General features: G+C 35.1%; 1 protein-coding gene across 1 annotated transcript; it reads left to right on the top strand.

Moving 5' to 3' along the window:
* The first annotated feature begins 1273 nt into the window (after positions 1–1273).
* On the top strand, positions 1274–14660 carry LOC144442464 (profilin-1B-like). The gene is made up of 3 exons (XM_078131824.1): positions 1274–1438; positions 10421–10598; positions 13857–14660. Exons 1-3 carry the CDS (start codon positions 1325–1327, stop codon positions 13952–13954), a joined length of 390 nt encoding a protein of 129 aa, XP_077987950.1. The 5' UTR covers positions 1274–1324; the 3' UTR covers positions 13955–14660.

The raw sequence follows: 14660 nt of genomic DNA, 5'->3' as shown, positions 1-14660 counted from the left end.
GTGAATTAATTGTTGGTTGTGTGGCTGAAAAAAAAAAAATTAATACCCAGTTAATACAGCTATTGCAGGTTTAAGGCCAATACTAAAATTTGTTATCAATAAATCCTACTAACAATAACCCCCACCCTCACCCCATAAACAGAATGTGTATGATTATATATAATTATAATGATGCTTCAAGTGATGCAAAGCAAACATTTCAGGAATGCTGGAATTCTAAACTATGTGACTACATAATATCAATGCTCTAGATTTGATGGAAGATTTCATAATTATCAGCTTCCTACTTTCGATGTAATTTTTTGGATTATGATTTATAAATTTGAAGAATACCCATTTCTCTGTAAACTGTCCCTTATCGTAACATCATAAAGCTTGCATGAAATTGGTTATCTTGTTACAAGCCAGAATGGTACAGCTATTGTGATAATTCCCAAAAAAGTGAAGGTAAAGGTATGAAAATTTCTATATATTCTTGCATTGTTAGCTCGTTTTTGAAATTTTCTCCCATTATATTTTTTCTTCTAGTTCTGTGTAGCCCTTATTGTTATTGATGCATATGAACTCTGAGGTGGAGCAAACTTGATTAGCGAAAAGCTATTTTTTTTACTCCAAATTGCCAATCTGTTTATTTATTTCCTGTCATTTTGTAATTGTAACTTACTTTAAAAATTGGCAATAAAATGAATGAATGAATGAATATAATTTTTTTTTCAATCGTTTTTGCTCTTTGGTTTTGCTATAATATTTGTCACATGGTAAAGCGTTTTTGTCTTATTTTTGTTGCTTGTAAATGGTTACTTCATTATGAGAAAACTCAAACATATTGGACATCAAATGCTACTGAGAGGGAAGCATTGACACCCCCCAAAAAGAGGTATAAACATTTGCATATAACTGTCTACGTAGATAAAGATTTAGACATATTGTTCACTCATTAACGTGTCATCAATTAATAAGTAAACTAAGTAAATTACTGTTTATCGTTAACGTCATCACTTTATTATTCTAACCCCCCTCTAACGACAAATCAAATGCGAAATAAGATGTATAAATATCCGCGGATAGAAAATAGTGCTACGTTTTAAAAAGATACACCTAAGAGCACATATGTTTTACCTTGCATATTTTTTTTCTTTTTTCCCCCTAAGAGATTTAAGAAAGAATTTTTTCTACAACTAATTGCAATAACTTCTCCTGGCGAAACTATTCGAAGTCAGCTCGCGTTCATCAACTAGTTACACGTGACATTTTATTCCAGACGCCCAGGTATTACTACACGTGTCTTCTGCTAGTTTGATATTTTTGCAGGAAAAAAATAATCATGAGTTGGCAGTCTTACGTGGATTCCTCACTCGTTGGTACAAACCATATCATTAGAGCTGCCATCCATAGCTTGGATAACTTCGCAGTGTGGGGCACGAGTGCAAATTTCAACGTAAGTACCGCGCCACACACAACCTCTGCAAATGACGGAAACTTGGCAATGGCTGCATGCCCTCCACTTCAGAACTGTAAGGTCATCCCTGGTCAGGTGTTATTATGTCACGTTTGAATGGCCATTGTACTCTCTATTGTTGTGCTGGCGTTTTGAAGTGGACATTGTGGGCGAAGATAGCGGTGTGTATGTGTTGTCTGTGGTGTCACACAAGTGAAAGATTACACGTCGATTTTCATTAGTGCCGTTAACCCAGTTATTCAAAATGGCCGAAATGTGAAAAATACCGTGTCCACTAAACAATTTGACTGAAAAATTGTTCGCTCGGGGACCTTTTCTTTCTAAACTGTAATTAGTGCAAGTAGGATGAGTCATCGTGTCGTAATAATATTGAAACTGTTTAATATCTTTGATTACTTGTACTCTGAACCTTGGCGGTGTGTAGCGTACCCTGTTCTAAACGAGTGGCATGCTTTTCAGAAGTCGCGCCAAAGTGGAACACGAGGCAATGGGTACCCGGGTATGACCTGTAAAAAAATCTAGTCCCAGACACTCTGCTTTCAAAATCTGAAACAGAACAAAAACGATTTCCCAAAACTTTCTGTACCAATTTGTTTCAAATATCAAGTGTGTGTGATAATTTTAAAGTCACTGAGCTGTGCATTATATAAATAGCATTCAAAACAAATTACAATACAAGTAGAACTTTTTGTCAGATGTGTTCAGAAATAAGGAAAACATCAACAAGAGAGCTATGGCTAATGAATGTATTACATTTGTTTAACTGTTGTTAACTTTTTAAAAAATCATTTAAAATCTACCAATCTCATCGTAACTTGCCCCAGTTTTCAGAATTTTAAACCACCTGCAGAAAATGTTCAAATATTTGTCTCATGGCAATGGTTTCCATGGAAAGGGGCTACATACTTATCTGGGATGTCCACAAAAACATGGATGTTGCAAAAAAAAAAGGGGGGGGGGGGTGTAAAAATGGGTTGGTCTGTCATCGTGACGTTTTGGAAAAGCTCATTTTACTGTTTATTTACTTGTGACCTAATTTACTTGACAATACATCATCATCAGCATTATTGACCACTGTCTATGATGGGTGTGGATGAATAATGTATTGAGAGTATAATATATGATTGTGCATTGTCCTGTGGAGGAGTGATAGTAGATACTCAATACATACTGTGTGACCTTAAACTGTTCATTGTGATCTGACAGCAGTGGGTGCAGTTTTTTAACCGCAATATTGTGGATGTGGGTGTTTGAGACCTAAGGTTATACTGTACATGCTATAGAAGTGTACAAAGATTTCTAAACCTGTACAAACTCTTCATGAAGTATCCTGTAATTAAAACATAGGTTCAGGCTAATTAAACAAAACAAAATAAAAATAATGGGGTTCCAATCCAATAACCAACCCTACCTAGTTTTCCCTGCCAACCTTATTGTTAGAGTCTGAGCAAAATAGTGTGAAAATCAGAAATTTTCAAAGATTACTAATATCATGACCCAAAAAATAACAGTAAAAGTAGTTTATCAACACAGACCCTACTTTCATTTCCTCCTGCACTAACACTGAACATTCCCCCTGTTATTGGGCAATACTTGTTAGATGGTTTATATGTGTTTTCATTTCTTTGATCAGACATAATTTGAATATTGTCACATCAGTTTTCTGTTTCTTGGTATGTTCAAAATTGTACAAATACATCATTTGTTTCTTTGAGTCCTAATTTAACATAGTTGTGGTGTCCAACCATATCTTAAAGTTTACGCATTGTATTCATAGTGTCCCTGAAGGACCATTTAATCAATAACTGTTATTGTAGTATTGTATTGTGACTCATCAGCAGACCATTAACTTAAGATTAGGGGCTTGTTTGTCACTCCAAAAAGGAACAGAAGAAAAAAACCTTGAGTGTACCTGGCAAACATGTAAATATGGCAATGATTTGTTATCATACCACACTGTTGTCATGGTTTCAGTGTAAAGTGATATGGAGAGGAGAGTATAGCGTAAAGAGGGGGGGGGGGGGGGGTAGTGGTATTCAAGTGGTAAATTCAAGTGGAAAAGCAACTAAATTTGATGTTCTGTTTGAAATTACCAGGTATGTAAAGTTTGACCTTAGGATTTCAATGATTTGTTTTGTTCGTCTCTAAAGAAAAATCCAGATCTTTCTGTAAACAATATTGTTAGCCTACAGGTCAGCGTAAGGTACAATGTACCTTTATTCTCACTTCCTCATCAAAACATGTTTTGTACTTTCCTCTGCTTTCACTATAGGACAAACTGCTCTGGTGTTCATGATATCATTCAAAACTATGAAATCACGGAAGTTGTATTCAAAGTATTGGCATGAGAATTATGGATAAATAATCAAATCGTGTTACTGTTCACATTTAGGTGATATCTCAACAAAAGCATAGCATTATAAATGAATACATTATAGTTTCCTGGTAGGGGAAATAAAGGGAATGTTTGACTGGTGTGTCATATTTTCAGTTTTTGTTCCTATTCCTCTGTTTAATGACCTGTATCCGTGCCTATCATTCTTGATATATTACTAGGTTATTCAGCCATGAATCATGTCGTGATTAAGAAGTGGTGAACATCCTGGTCCTAATGACAGTTGTCTAGTCAGGATTACTAATACCTTCAGTACATTCACCACAAATCCACCATACGTTAGTAAAATTTTAGATACAGTGGGCTAATGATATGGGGATGTTTATTGGAATGGAAATTAGAATTGCATATGTATATTCATGATAGGAAAATCGTTTATGTGAAATTTTATTGTAGCAGGGTTTTCAGTTTGTTGGTTATTCAAGTATTCCATCAGTCTCCACTCTGCCAATAACGAATAAAAATGTACTAATGTCATGACAAAATAAAAAGGAGGCAGATGTTGGAATATGAAAGTATGGTACTTGGTAATTTAAGTTAAATGTAAATTCTTATATTTTCTTAATTAATTTCTTAAATTTTATATAAAAACATAATTTTGGGTCAAATAAATATAAACTACTATTATATTGTACTATCTGTATCAAAGGTTCATTGCATATATTTGATATTGCATTACATGTATGAGTACTAATTATCTGTAGGCATGACTAAAATATAGAATATTGTTGCATGTTAATGTAAACATGCCAGACAGATCAAGACATAACAATTCTGTATTGATGGGATTAATTAAATGGATAAATTTCATTCTACCTGTTTAGATTGACTAGTTCACTGGACTTATAATGTTCCATAATTATAAGGCGTAAAAAAATTGTGTGGTTCCGATTACATTCAATTTTAAAAAAGGGTAGGTAGATTTTTTTTTTTGATTTTTTTTTTTTCATGTGTGTGTGTGTGAGTGAGTGTCTAGTTCAGGTTTTCCATTGTTTTCCAAATGTTCTCTGTTGTTTATTTATTCCTATTAGATGTACAGCCATTACAGATTGGAGAAATAGTTTTATATTGTCTTTTTAAGTTGATGGCAGTTTCCGCACCCACTATTTCTTGCGAGACTTCATGATTTTTGCAAATATTATTATTTTTCTCATATACGTAAAAAAAAGTTTAGGATTGGCGTGAAAAACTAGGTGGGATGGGGTAACTGGAACCAAACAACTTTTTTTCTTTGGCCCTTTGGCCTAACAATTGTCTGTGGCTAAGTGGTTATACCACAAACCTAATAACACTGCTGTTGGGGTTCCTGTCCTGTCAGATCTGGGTTTGATTAAATTTGCTATGTTTTTAGGAAAGTGCTGTTCAGTTTGACTTGCCCAAACAAGGCAGGTTTCCTCTTGCATTTAACATTCAACCCATGGGGTCCTTGTTTATAGGTGGCCAGGTCTTCCTGATTTATGTAAACCTTTAATGAATAAAAAATCAATAATCAGTGAGTTGGAACCAAATAAATCATGAATTTATTTATTTACAATACATCATAAAAGTTAACATTTCATCAAATCAATGAGTTAAACATTGGCTTCAACAAAAAGTGGTTTTCCACAATGATTTATATATATTAAAGTAAATTGGTGAATTGATTAAAATCTGTCTTGCTAAAACTACCCATGTGATTTGCATGTCTACACAGACAACAATTTACATATATTGTGTACTCATGAAGACATCAAATTATTAAGTAAACCAAGTAAATAACTATACTGTTAATATGTCACCACTTTACACAAACCCTTCCTATATAGCCTTCCAAATTATGATGTATGACTCATGAAATACCCTTGAAGTAAGATGTAATAAGATGATCCATTTATGTAGAAATATACCCAATATTATTAAAAGAGGTACAATCTTAGTTTACACATTAATTTTAGCTGCATATTTAAAAGCTATTAAATTTACAGAAGCGTAATTAATTATCATTTTGTAATTGACTGAACTCAAACTGGTTTTATTTAAGATTATAACTTTTTAAATGATCTCATGATGTAATTTATTATACAAAAATGTTGTTAAGGAAATTCCTACTATGCAAACATCTGTTCTAACAATGTCAGAAGACAATTGTCATGTCATAGAACTTAAGAAGCCATGCATCAACATTAGTTTAATTAATTGAGATTTTATGCAAGTATTTTCACTTGAGTCCAGTAAAAGGCTTATACATAAACTTGGTTTGGGCCTGTGATTTGAATTTTTGGGTTGAATTGGAAACACTGACACCAGAGAAACTGTTACACATCCACCCTCATGCATGTTGAGAAACAACCTTGTCTTTAGTATTATTTGTCACAATAAGGACGTAGACATTTCACAGGGTCAAACCTCAAGGTCAATTTGTGCATTTCATGAGTAAATTCAAATGAAAACCTCACTGGAATGCAAAGTTGTCAGCCAGGCTTGGTAAAATCTTAATAGCAAGTGTCGTCAATGTGTGTATTTTATCATGCCGATATTAATCAGTAATATGGTAAATAAAAAACACAGCTGCAGTGTCAGACTATGTAATCTCCCAAGCACAGTTATTATATTAAGGACATTGTTGTAATATCATATCTCAATAAATACACTGTTACCTTATAATACTTTCAACAACAACAAATCTTTTATTAATATTGCCCCACTATGTTCACCATATTTCCTAGAGACCAGTAGGCGAGTATGCTTTATTAAGAACCATTATGTATTATATTAATAAATTAATGTAACTGCATATTACTTGAATAAAACAAACCCCCATTGGTCCTGTCTCAGCCACAATATTTAAACCGTGTTTGTAGAACCGTAGACCCTCCACCGTCTGATAGAACTTATCCCCAAGCAGTGACATTCATGTATTCTCTAGGTCAGACTTGAAGGTCAAAGGTCAGTGCACTTTGTGACTCGCTGCATACCAAAGTTGCTACCAATCAATATTTCGTACAAATTTTGTAAATGTCAGTCATAAAGACTTATCAGTATATGTCAATACTGCAATCAATAAACAATATTTGGAGCATAAATTATAAAGATTAAGAAATACATATAATGAACAATGTACATACTTTTACTTGATATGTTTGCAGTATGTTTTTGATGACTGAAACTTAGTGAAAGCTTATTGTATATAGGGTTGTGTTTAGACAGTCGTTTGTGCCTTTGTTTGCTACGTTTTATCTAAACTAAAGTCGCTGCCTTGCTCCAATCTGGTCCAATCCTATAACCGTGTACTGATAGCAACAGCAAGTGCCGAAGACACGTACCTTTGGCACTCGCTGTTCCTATCAGTACGTGTTAGTATTCAGTGCTATGGAGCAAGGCGACGACTTTGTTTTAGATGAAACGTAGCAAAAAAGGCATGAACGACTGTCGACAGTCTAGGTTGTGTTGTAAAAAGTAGAAGTAAAAATATAAACATGTGACAGTGTTGGAAATTATTTACCAGACTTTTTCTTTTTGTTTTAAGCAAATACTGAAGAGAATTTTATCCAAGGGTTCACGGAGAACAGCAAATAGCTTTTAATGACAGTTTGGTATTTTGTTTTTATTACTTGTAACACATTACAGTGTAACTGTGTTCCTATGTGATGTTTATACTGTTTCAGATTTCAATTAGCTGAAGAAAAAAAAGCTTACTAAATTACTGAAAATATATTTATTACTATAGTATTTACCTTGATAAGTATGTCATGTGTATATTTCTTACATAGTGGAAAGTGTCATGCCCAAAAATAAATACATGGATTCAGGGGTACTCTGAAGTGTCAGCAAATCTATTTATTTTGTTTCATATTTTAAATTTCTTAAATTCCAAATTACCAATATTTTAAAACATTTAAATTTGTAAGCTGATTCATTACTATACTTACTACTTTGTTCTACATGATCAGTGTTCACTACTAAACACAATATAGAGACCCTGGTATCAATTCACATTTCAAGGACTTATAACATTGCATGCAGTGGTTTGCATATTAATGATTTTATTTGCTTGTGTTGCCATCCCATGTCTCTGGTAAAACAAACATATGCACATCCCTGGCAAATTTTATGTTGAATGATTGCAAAATGTCAGCTATATTGTTATACTGAACAGATGGTGTTTATGCCTGCAAGTATGAAGCCTTCTGTATTTACGTGTGAACTGAACTTTCTGTTAAGATCTTGGCAATAATTTAAGCCTTTTGAGAGATGTTTAAAAATTGTGTTTATGATAAACTACAACTCAAATCTTGAATTCCCACATGAAAGAACTATTTCAACAATTTAATGTGACAGCTACCAGAGTAGGAGGGTATTTCTGATCACTTCCATGATCTTGCCTTGTACATTTTAGGGAATTGCCAGTGTTTTCACTCTTTTTAGGCACCACTATCACCCACTTGACAATGTGTAATTTACCACATCTACCGGTAACATTTAGTTGATGTCCATGTCAGTTAGCTGAAAGCTTGGTTTCCAAACATCGTTAATTTCAGTTTGTGTCCCTTGGTTTCTGAATAACAATAGTTTCAGTTTGTATCAATCTCAGTAAGCTGAAAGCTTGGTTTCCAAACATCATTAATTTCAGTTTGTGTCCCTTGGTTTCTGAATAACAATACAATAGTTTCAGTTTGTATCAATCTCAGTAAGCTGAAAGCTTGGTTTCCACAGTAGTGTTACCATACTCTATGTTAGCGATGATGCGTTGTGTGAAAAGTCATTCAACATTTTAGCCGATTGTTGTAAATTTTGGCTTTTTGTTTAAGTTTAGTTATCTTCTAGCCACTGTACTGATTTCATGCTTACTGTTCCTCTATTTCCAGTTCAGCTAGTGGAAGATAAATAATGCCACTGTTGAAACAACAGCGGCAATTGAGGTTTCAGCTCACTAAGATCTGAATGATACATGTATGTACCCACAAAATACACAGAAAACACTCATTATTAAGCTATAAGAACTCAAAATGATGTCATTTTGTTGATCTTTGACCTACTTATGATATTTTTTACATTTAAAACTTTTGAAATATTTTTGTGATTGGCTGATAATTCATTAAATACACTATGTAAGATTTGAATGACTTTTAAGTAACATTTGCATTGTTTTATAGGCATTAAGTATTAAGCCTACCGAAAGCCCATATTTACCCATAGCAATACATGGCATTTTGGTTTTCTTGTGATATAACAAAATGCCCAAGGGTGCGCCAGTGGCACCCATCAGATATGTTATCAGGACACCTTTCTGAGGTGGAATCTGAAAACAAACATTTAATATATAACTCACATTGCAAGGTTAATTCCCAAAAACCACCTCTGGCAACTGGACTATTTGTGGACTTCAGATGTGTACACTATCTTGATTACAGGGTGATTATATCCATAACAGAAAGGCACTGCTACTACCCACTTGAGTAATCTAGCATGGCCTAATCAGACGAGTATAAAGTTGGCGTTGGCATCAGATTCAGATTCAGATTCAGGTAGTGTCATATTGAGCATCATATTGAGCGTCAGATAGCCTCAGATCTGAAGACGCTCGACGGACTCAATCAAACCTGAAATAATACCGTTGAGATTACAGGGAAAGATTCCGCATTACAACCTCTTGATGGAGGGTGGAATGTCTCTGCTTGCACAATTTTTAAATTTTAGATTTAAATTTTTAAAAATGGCAACATATTACATATGTAAACTTAAATTTTTACTGACATCTTTACTGATGCATTGTACATTATTGGCAAAATGTATCAGCCAACGAACATACAGTGGCTGAACATGGGGCTATCAATGTCTCGGTGGTAAGTATTTCAACTCTATTTCAGGTATTTTTCCCAAATAAAAATAGTGCAAGCAGAGACATTCCTCCTTCCATCAAAAGGTTGTGAAGCGGAGTATTTCCCTGTCAACGGTATTATTTCAGGTTTTTGATTGAGTCCGTCGGGTGTCTTTGGATCTGAGGCTATCTGACACTCAATATGACGCGCTACCTGAATCTGAATCTGAATCTGACGCCAACTTTATACTTGTCCTAATCAGCCATGAGTAGTTTTAGTTTGTGTCTATCTTTGTAAGCCAAAACCTTAATTGCCACTCTAGTATGTTTTTGTCCAAATCAAATATTGAAAATGTATATTATAACAATTGAGTTTAATTTGTAAATTTCTCACACATAGTCGTTTTCACACATGAAATGTGTGAAATTGTGCATTAATTATGGATATATTTAATTATCATTTCAAGCAAATCATTCTAGAGCATGTTATGACATGTCACACAGCTGCGATTACATGATAGAGGTAGTGTGCTGTGACTCTATATGTTCATTAGTTGAATAAGCAGAACAACTTTGACAAAAGAAACAAATATCTCTATGTTTTATTAAGTATTATTAAATGTTTTCTGGCAACCACAAATGTACTCAAAATCAGTGTTGCAAGTCACAACACAAAGTTGTAAAACAGCATGCAATCTAGTCAGTCATTTTCAAATCATATCATTTATTTTCTCAGAGTCCTTTAATTGTTATGTTGTTTTATCTACAGTGTACAACACAAGAAGTTGAAAACTTAGTGAAAGCTTTCAAAGGTGATCCAAGTGCACTTCAAGCTGGTGGTGTTAAACTTGGTGGTGCAAAGTTCACATATCTCCGATCTGATCCTGAATCTATTTATGCTAAGAGAGGAGGTGAAGAAGGTGCTTGTATAATTAAAACAGCTAAAAGTAAGTCTACAAAGATCTGTAACCAAAAATTGGAAGCAATAAGTTGTTCGTACAGTCTATGAAATATAAGTTAAAATAATTGTTTTGAGCTACATGTAGGACTCAATGTCAATGTTTACATGGTTGTATCGGCATATCCTAAAACCTGGACTTGGCTGTTGGGCTGAGTTGGCCTATTTGATTGAAAACTATCTAATGTAGCCTTATATAATTCATGCATCAGCTAGCCTGTTCACTGCACTGTTGAGATACATTGCTGGCTCCTCGTTATACCTCCTAGCTCTCCTCAACCCATTGAACTGACCTGTTTGGTTGGAAACTATCTAATCTCGCCTTATATAATTCATGCATCAGCTAGCCTGTTCACTGCACTGTTGAGATACATTGCTGGCTCGTTATACCTCTTAGCTCTCTTCAACCCATTGAACTGACCTGTTTGGTTGGAAACTATCTAATCTCGCCTTATATAATTCATGCATCAGCTAGCCTGTTCACTGCACTGTTGAGATACATAGTTAGCTGGTCATACCTCATAGCCTTGTATTCACTGCACTGTTGAGATACATAGTTAGCTGGTCATACCTCATAGCCTTGTATTCACTGCACTGTTGAGATACATAGTTAGCTGGTCGTACCTCATAGCCTTGTATTCACTGCACTGTTGAGATACATAGTTAGCTGGTCATACCTCATAGCCTTGTATTCACTGCACTGTTGAGATACATAGTTAGCTGGTCATACCTCATAGCCTTGTATTCACTGCACTGTTGAGATACATAGTTAGCTGGTCATACCTCATAGCCTTGTATTCTCTGGACTGTTGAGATACATCATTAGCTGGTCACACCTCATAGCCTTGTATTCACTGCACTGTTGAGATACATAGTTAGCTGGTCATACCTCATAGCCTTGTATTTTCTGCACTGTTGAGATACATAGTTAGCTGGTCATACCTCATAGCCTTGTATTCTCTGCACTGTTGAGATACATAGTTAGCTGGTCATACCTCATAGCCTTGTATTCTCTGCACTATTGAGATACATCATTAGCTGGTCATACCTCATAGCCTTGTATTCTCTGCACTGTTGAGATATATAGTTAGCTGGTCATACCTCATAGCCTTGTATTCACTGCACTGTTGAGATACATAGTTAGCTGGTCATACCTCATAGCCTTGTATTCTCTGCACTGTTGAGATACATAGTTAGCTGGTCATACCTCATAGCCTTGTATTCTCTGCACTATTGAGATACATCATTAGCTGGTCATACCTCATAGCCTTGTATTCTCTGCACTGTTGAGATACATAGTTAGCTGGTCATACCTCATAGCCTTGTATTCTCTGCACTATTGAGATATATAGTTAGCTGGTCATACCTCATAGCCTTGTATTCTCTGCACTGTTGAGATACATAGTTAGCTGGTCATACCTCATAGCCTTGTATTCTCTGCACTGTTGAGATACATAGTTAGCTGGTCATACCTCATAGCCTTGTATTCTCTGCACTATTGAGATACATCATTAGCTGGTCATACCTCAGCTCATAGCCTTGTATTCTCTGCACTGTTGAGATACATCATTAGCTGGTCATACCTCATAGCCTTGTATTCTCTGCACTGTTGAGATACATCATTAGCTGGTCATACCTCATAGCCTTGTATTCTCTGCACTGTTGAGATACATAGTTAGCTGGTCATACCTCATAGCCTTGTATTCACTGCACTGTTGAGATACATAGTTAGCTGGTCGTACCTCATAGCCTTGTATTCTCTGCACTGTTGAAATACATAGTTAGCTTGTCATACCTCATAGCCTTGTATTCTCTGCACTGTTGAGATACATAGTTAGCTGGTCGTACCTCATAGCCTTGTATTCACTGCACTGTTGAGATACATAGTTAGCTGGTCGTACCTCATAGCCTTGTATTCTCTGCACTGTTGAAATACATAGTTAGCTTGTCATACCTCATAGCCTTGTATTCTCTGCACTGTTGAGATACATAGTTAGCTGGTCATACCTCATAGCCTTGTATTCACTGCACTGTTGAGATACATAGTTAGCTGGTCATACCTCATAGCCTTGTATTCTCTGCACTGTTGAGATATATAGTTAGCTGGTCATACCTCATAGCCTTGTATTCACTGCACTGTTGAGATACATAGTTAGCTGGTCATACCTCATAGCCTTGTATTCACTGCACTGTTGAGATACATAGTTAGCTGGTCATACCTCATAGCCTTGTATTCTCTGCTTGTCATAACTTAATTTCCAAAGCTGATAGTAATGGTTTGAAATTCTCATCCAGTAGTCTGGTTGATGACATTGACAGTGTAGTCCCAAGACTCTCATTATTCACATGACTCGTGTAAATGTACACGCATTATGCTAAGTGCAAGCAACACATGAAGCTGACATGCAATAATTTACATGTCATTTACATATGATTTTATGTAAATGTAACATACAAGTGTTTGATAATGACTTCTGGAGGTGTGGCTACATCAATCATGAATAATATCACAGAATCATTTCATTTCAAATCATTTTGTGAACTTGTGGTCTCTGGACCAGTGTCTTAAAGAATCCAGTGGTCCTGCTGAAAGAATTAGTGGTCCCAGGTCCCGCTAATGTGAAACATTAAATCTTACCTATGAATCTGTGTATTCAGACAACTTTTTAACATAGTTATTAACAGTAAGTTACTGGTCCGACGGACCAGACAAGGTAAAATTTGTGTGGTCCACCCAAAAGAATCGCTAGTCCCGGACCCAGGACCAGTGGATTTGTTCACCCCTGTATCATATTTAGTATTTAGTGCAACTGAACTGGTTCAGTGTGCTATAGGCATGGTGAAATGTCTGTGTGTATGACTTAAAGTCAAAAACCACCCAACCGATTGCCTTGGTGTGGACATTAGTTAGAGCATGTACATGGAAAATTGTTCAAATGAAAATGATTGCATCAGTTATTCAAAACATTTTGACACAGTTGGCCCTAGCAACCATGACCTCACCCTTAGCAACAATGAAATGATACATATTATAAAGATAACGGGTGGGTAGGTAAGTAAGTGAATAAAAATTCAAAAATTGTATGCAAATATACCTAGCAACAAGACCCCACTTATAGCAACATCCAAATACAGTTGTGCTACAGCACCATAGGTGTTGTTTTTATTTTCTCATGAAGATTTTCAGTGAACTATTGGCCATAAAATAAGGGATGCTATATGAGACCTTTTATTATCTCTTTCACAGCTGTTATAATTGGTATATATGCAACAGCAACACCAGCAGGAACTGCAAACAAAGTTGTTGGAAGCCTTGGTGATTATCTCAAAGGACAAGGTTACTAAAAGAATCAATGTAGTATGTTGGTGTTGACTTCTTCAGGAATAGTGAAGACAATGGTGAAATAGACCTACATCATGTTTCTATACGTACAATCTATGCAATAAACCAACTCAAGTTTGGACAGTAAATTTTAGACAGTAAGCAAGCAATGTTTTATTCAGACATCTATGTTAATATTCTTTTTGCCGTTTTGATTTCGGTTGTATTGTAGGAGCATAGCTTTGTTGCTAGTAATCAGTGTCTTTGTTGGTAACCCTGGTAACAGAAAGGAGTAAAAGTTACATAGTTTTTCATACAGGAACTCTGATAGATTTTACCTGCCTACCACCCCCATTAAAAATACTGATAATAATGACTTAAATAGAGTTAAACTGAAAGACTTCTAATAGTTGGCACTCTTTATGTCCATCATCATAACAATTTATTAAATGTATACAGCAATAACTCTTCAGTCTCTTTGAGTAGAGTTAGGTCAATGTGCTTAGTGTCTTCTGTTACACAAGTCTATATCATTTTCCATAAGGAACATTTACAAAGTCAGTTGTACAGATACATGAAAGTTTGTCCACTGAGTTTTTCTCACAGTCAAAAGTGCTCTTGTATATATTACTTTTCTAAGTTACAACAACTCTGTTTATTTACATGTACAGATGTATTTGTCAGTTTTATCTTTTAAAGACTTTGTTGATGATGAAGTTTATTTCATAT

Source organism: Glandiceps talaboti, chromosome 11 (genome assembly GCF_964340395.1).
Source record: "Glandiceps talaboti chromosome 11, keGlaTala1.1, whole genome shotgun sequence".
Lineage (NCBI taxonomy): Eukaryota > Metazoa > Hemichordata > Enteropneusta > Spengelidae > Glandiceps > Glandiceps talaboti.
The sequence above is the reverse complement of the archived record's forward strand: the minus strand, read 5'-3'. Positions and strand labels throughout refer to the sequence as shown.

Bases quoted from the DNA above. Each gene is read 5' to 3' on its own strand.
- LOC144442464 (XM_078131824.1), top strand. From the start codon at position 1,325: ATGAGTTGGCAGTCTTACGTGGATTCCTCACTCGTTGGTACAAACCAT. The intron at 1,439-10,420 runs GTAAGTACCGCG...TTTTATCTACAG, and splicing joins GCACGAGTGCAAATTTCAAC to TGTACAACACAAGAAGTTGA. The intron at 10,599-13,856 runs GTAAGTCTACAA...TCTCTTTCACAG, and splicing joins TATAATTAAAACAGCTAAAA to CTGTTATAATTGGTATATAT.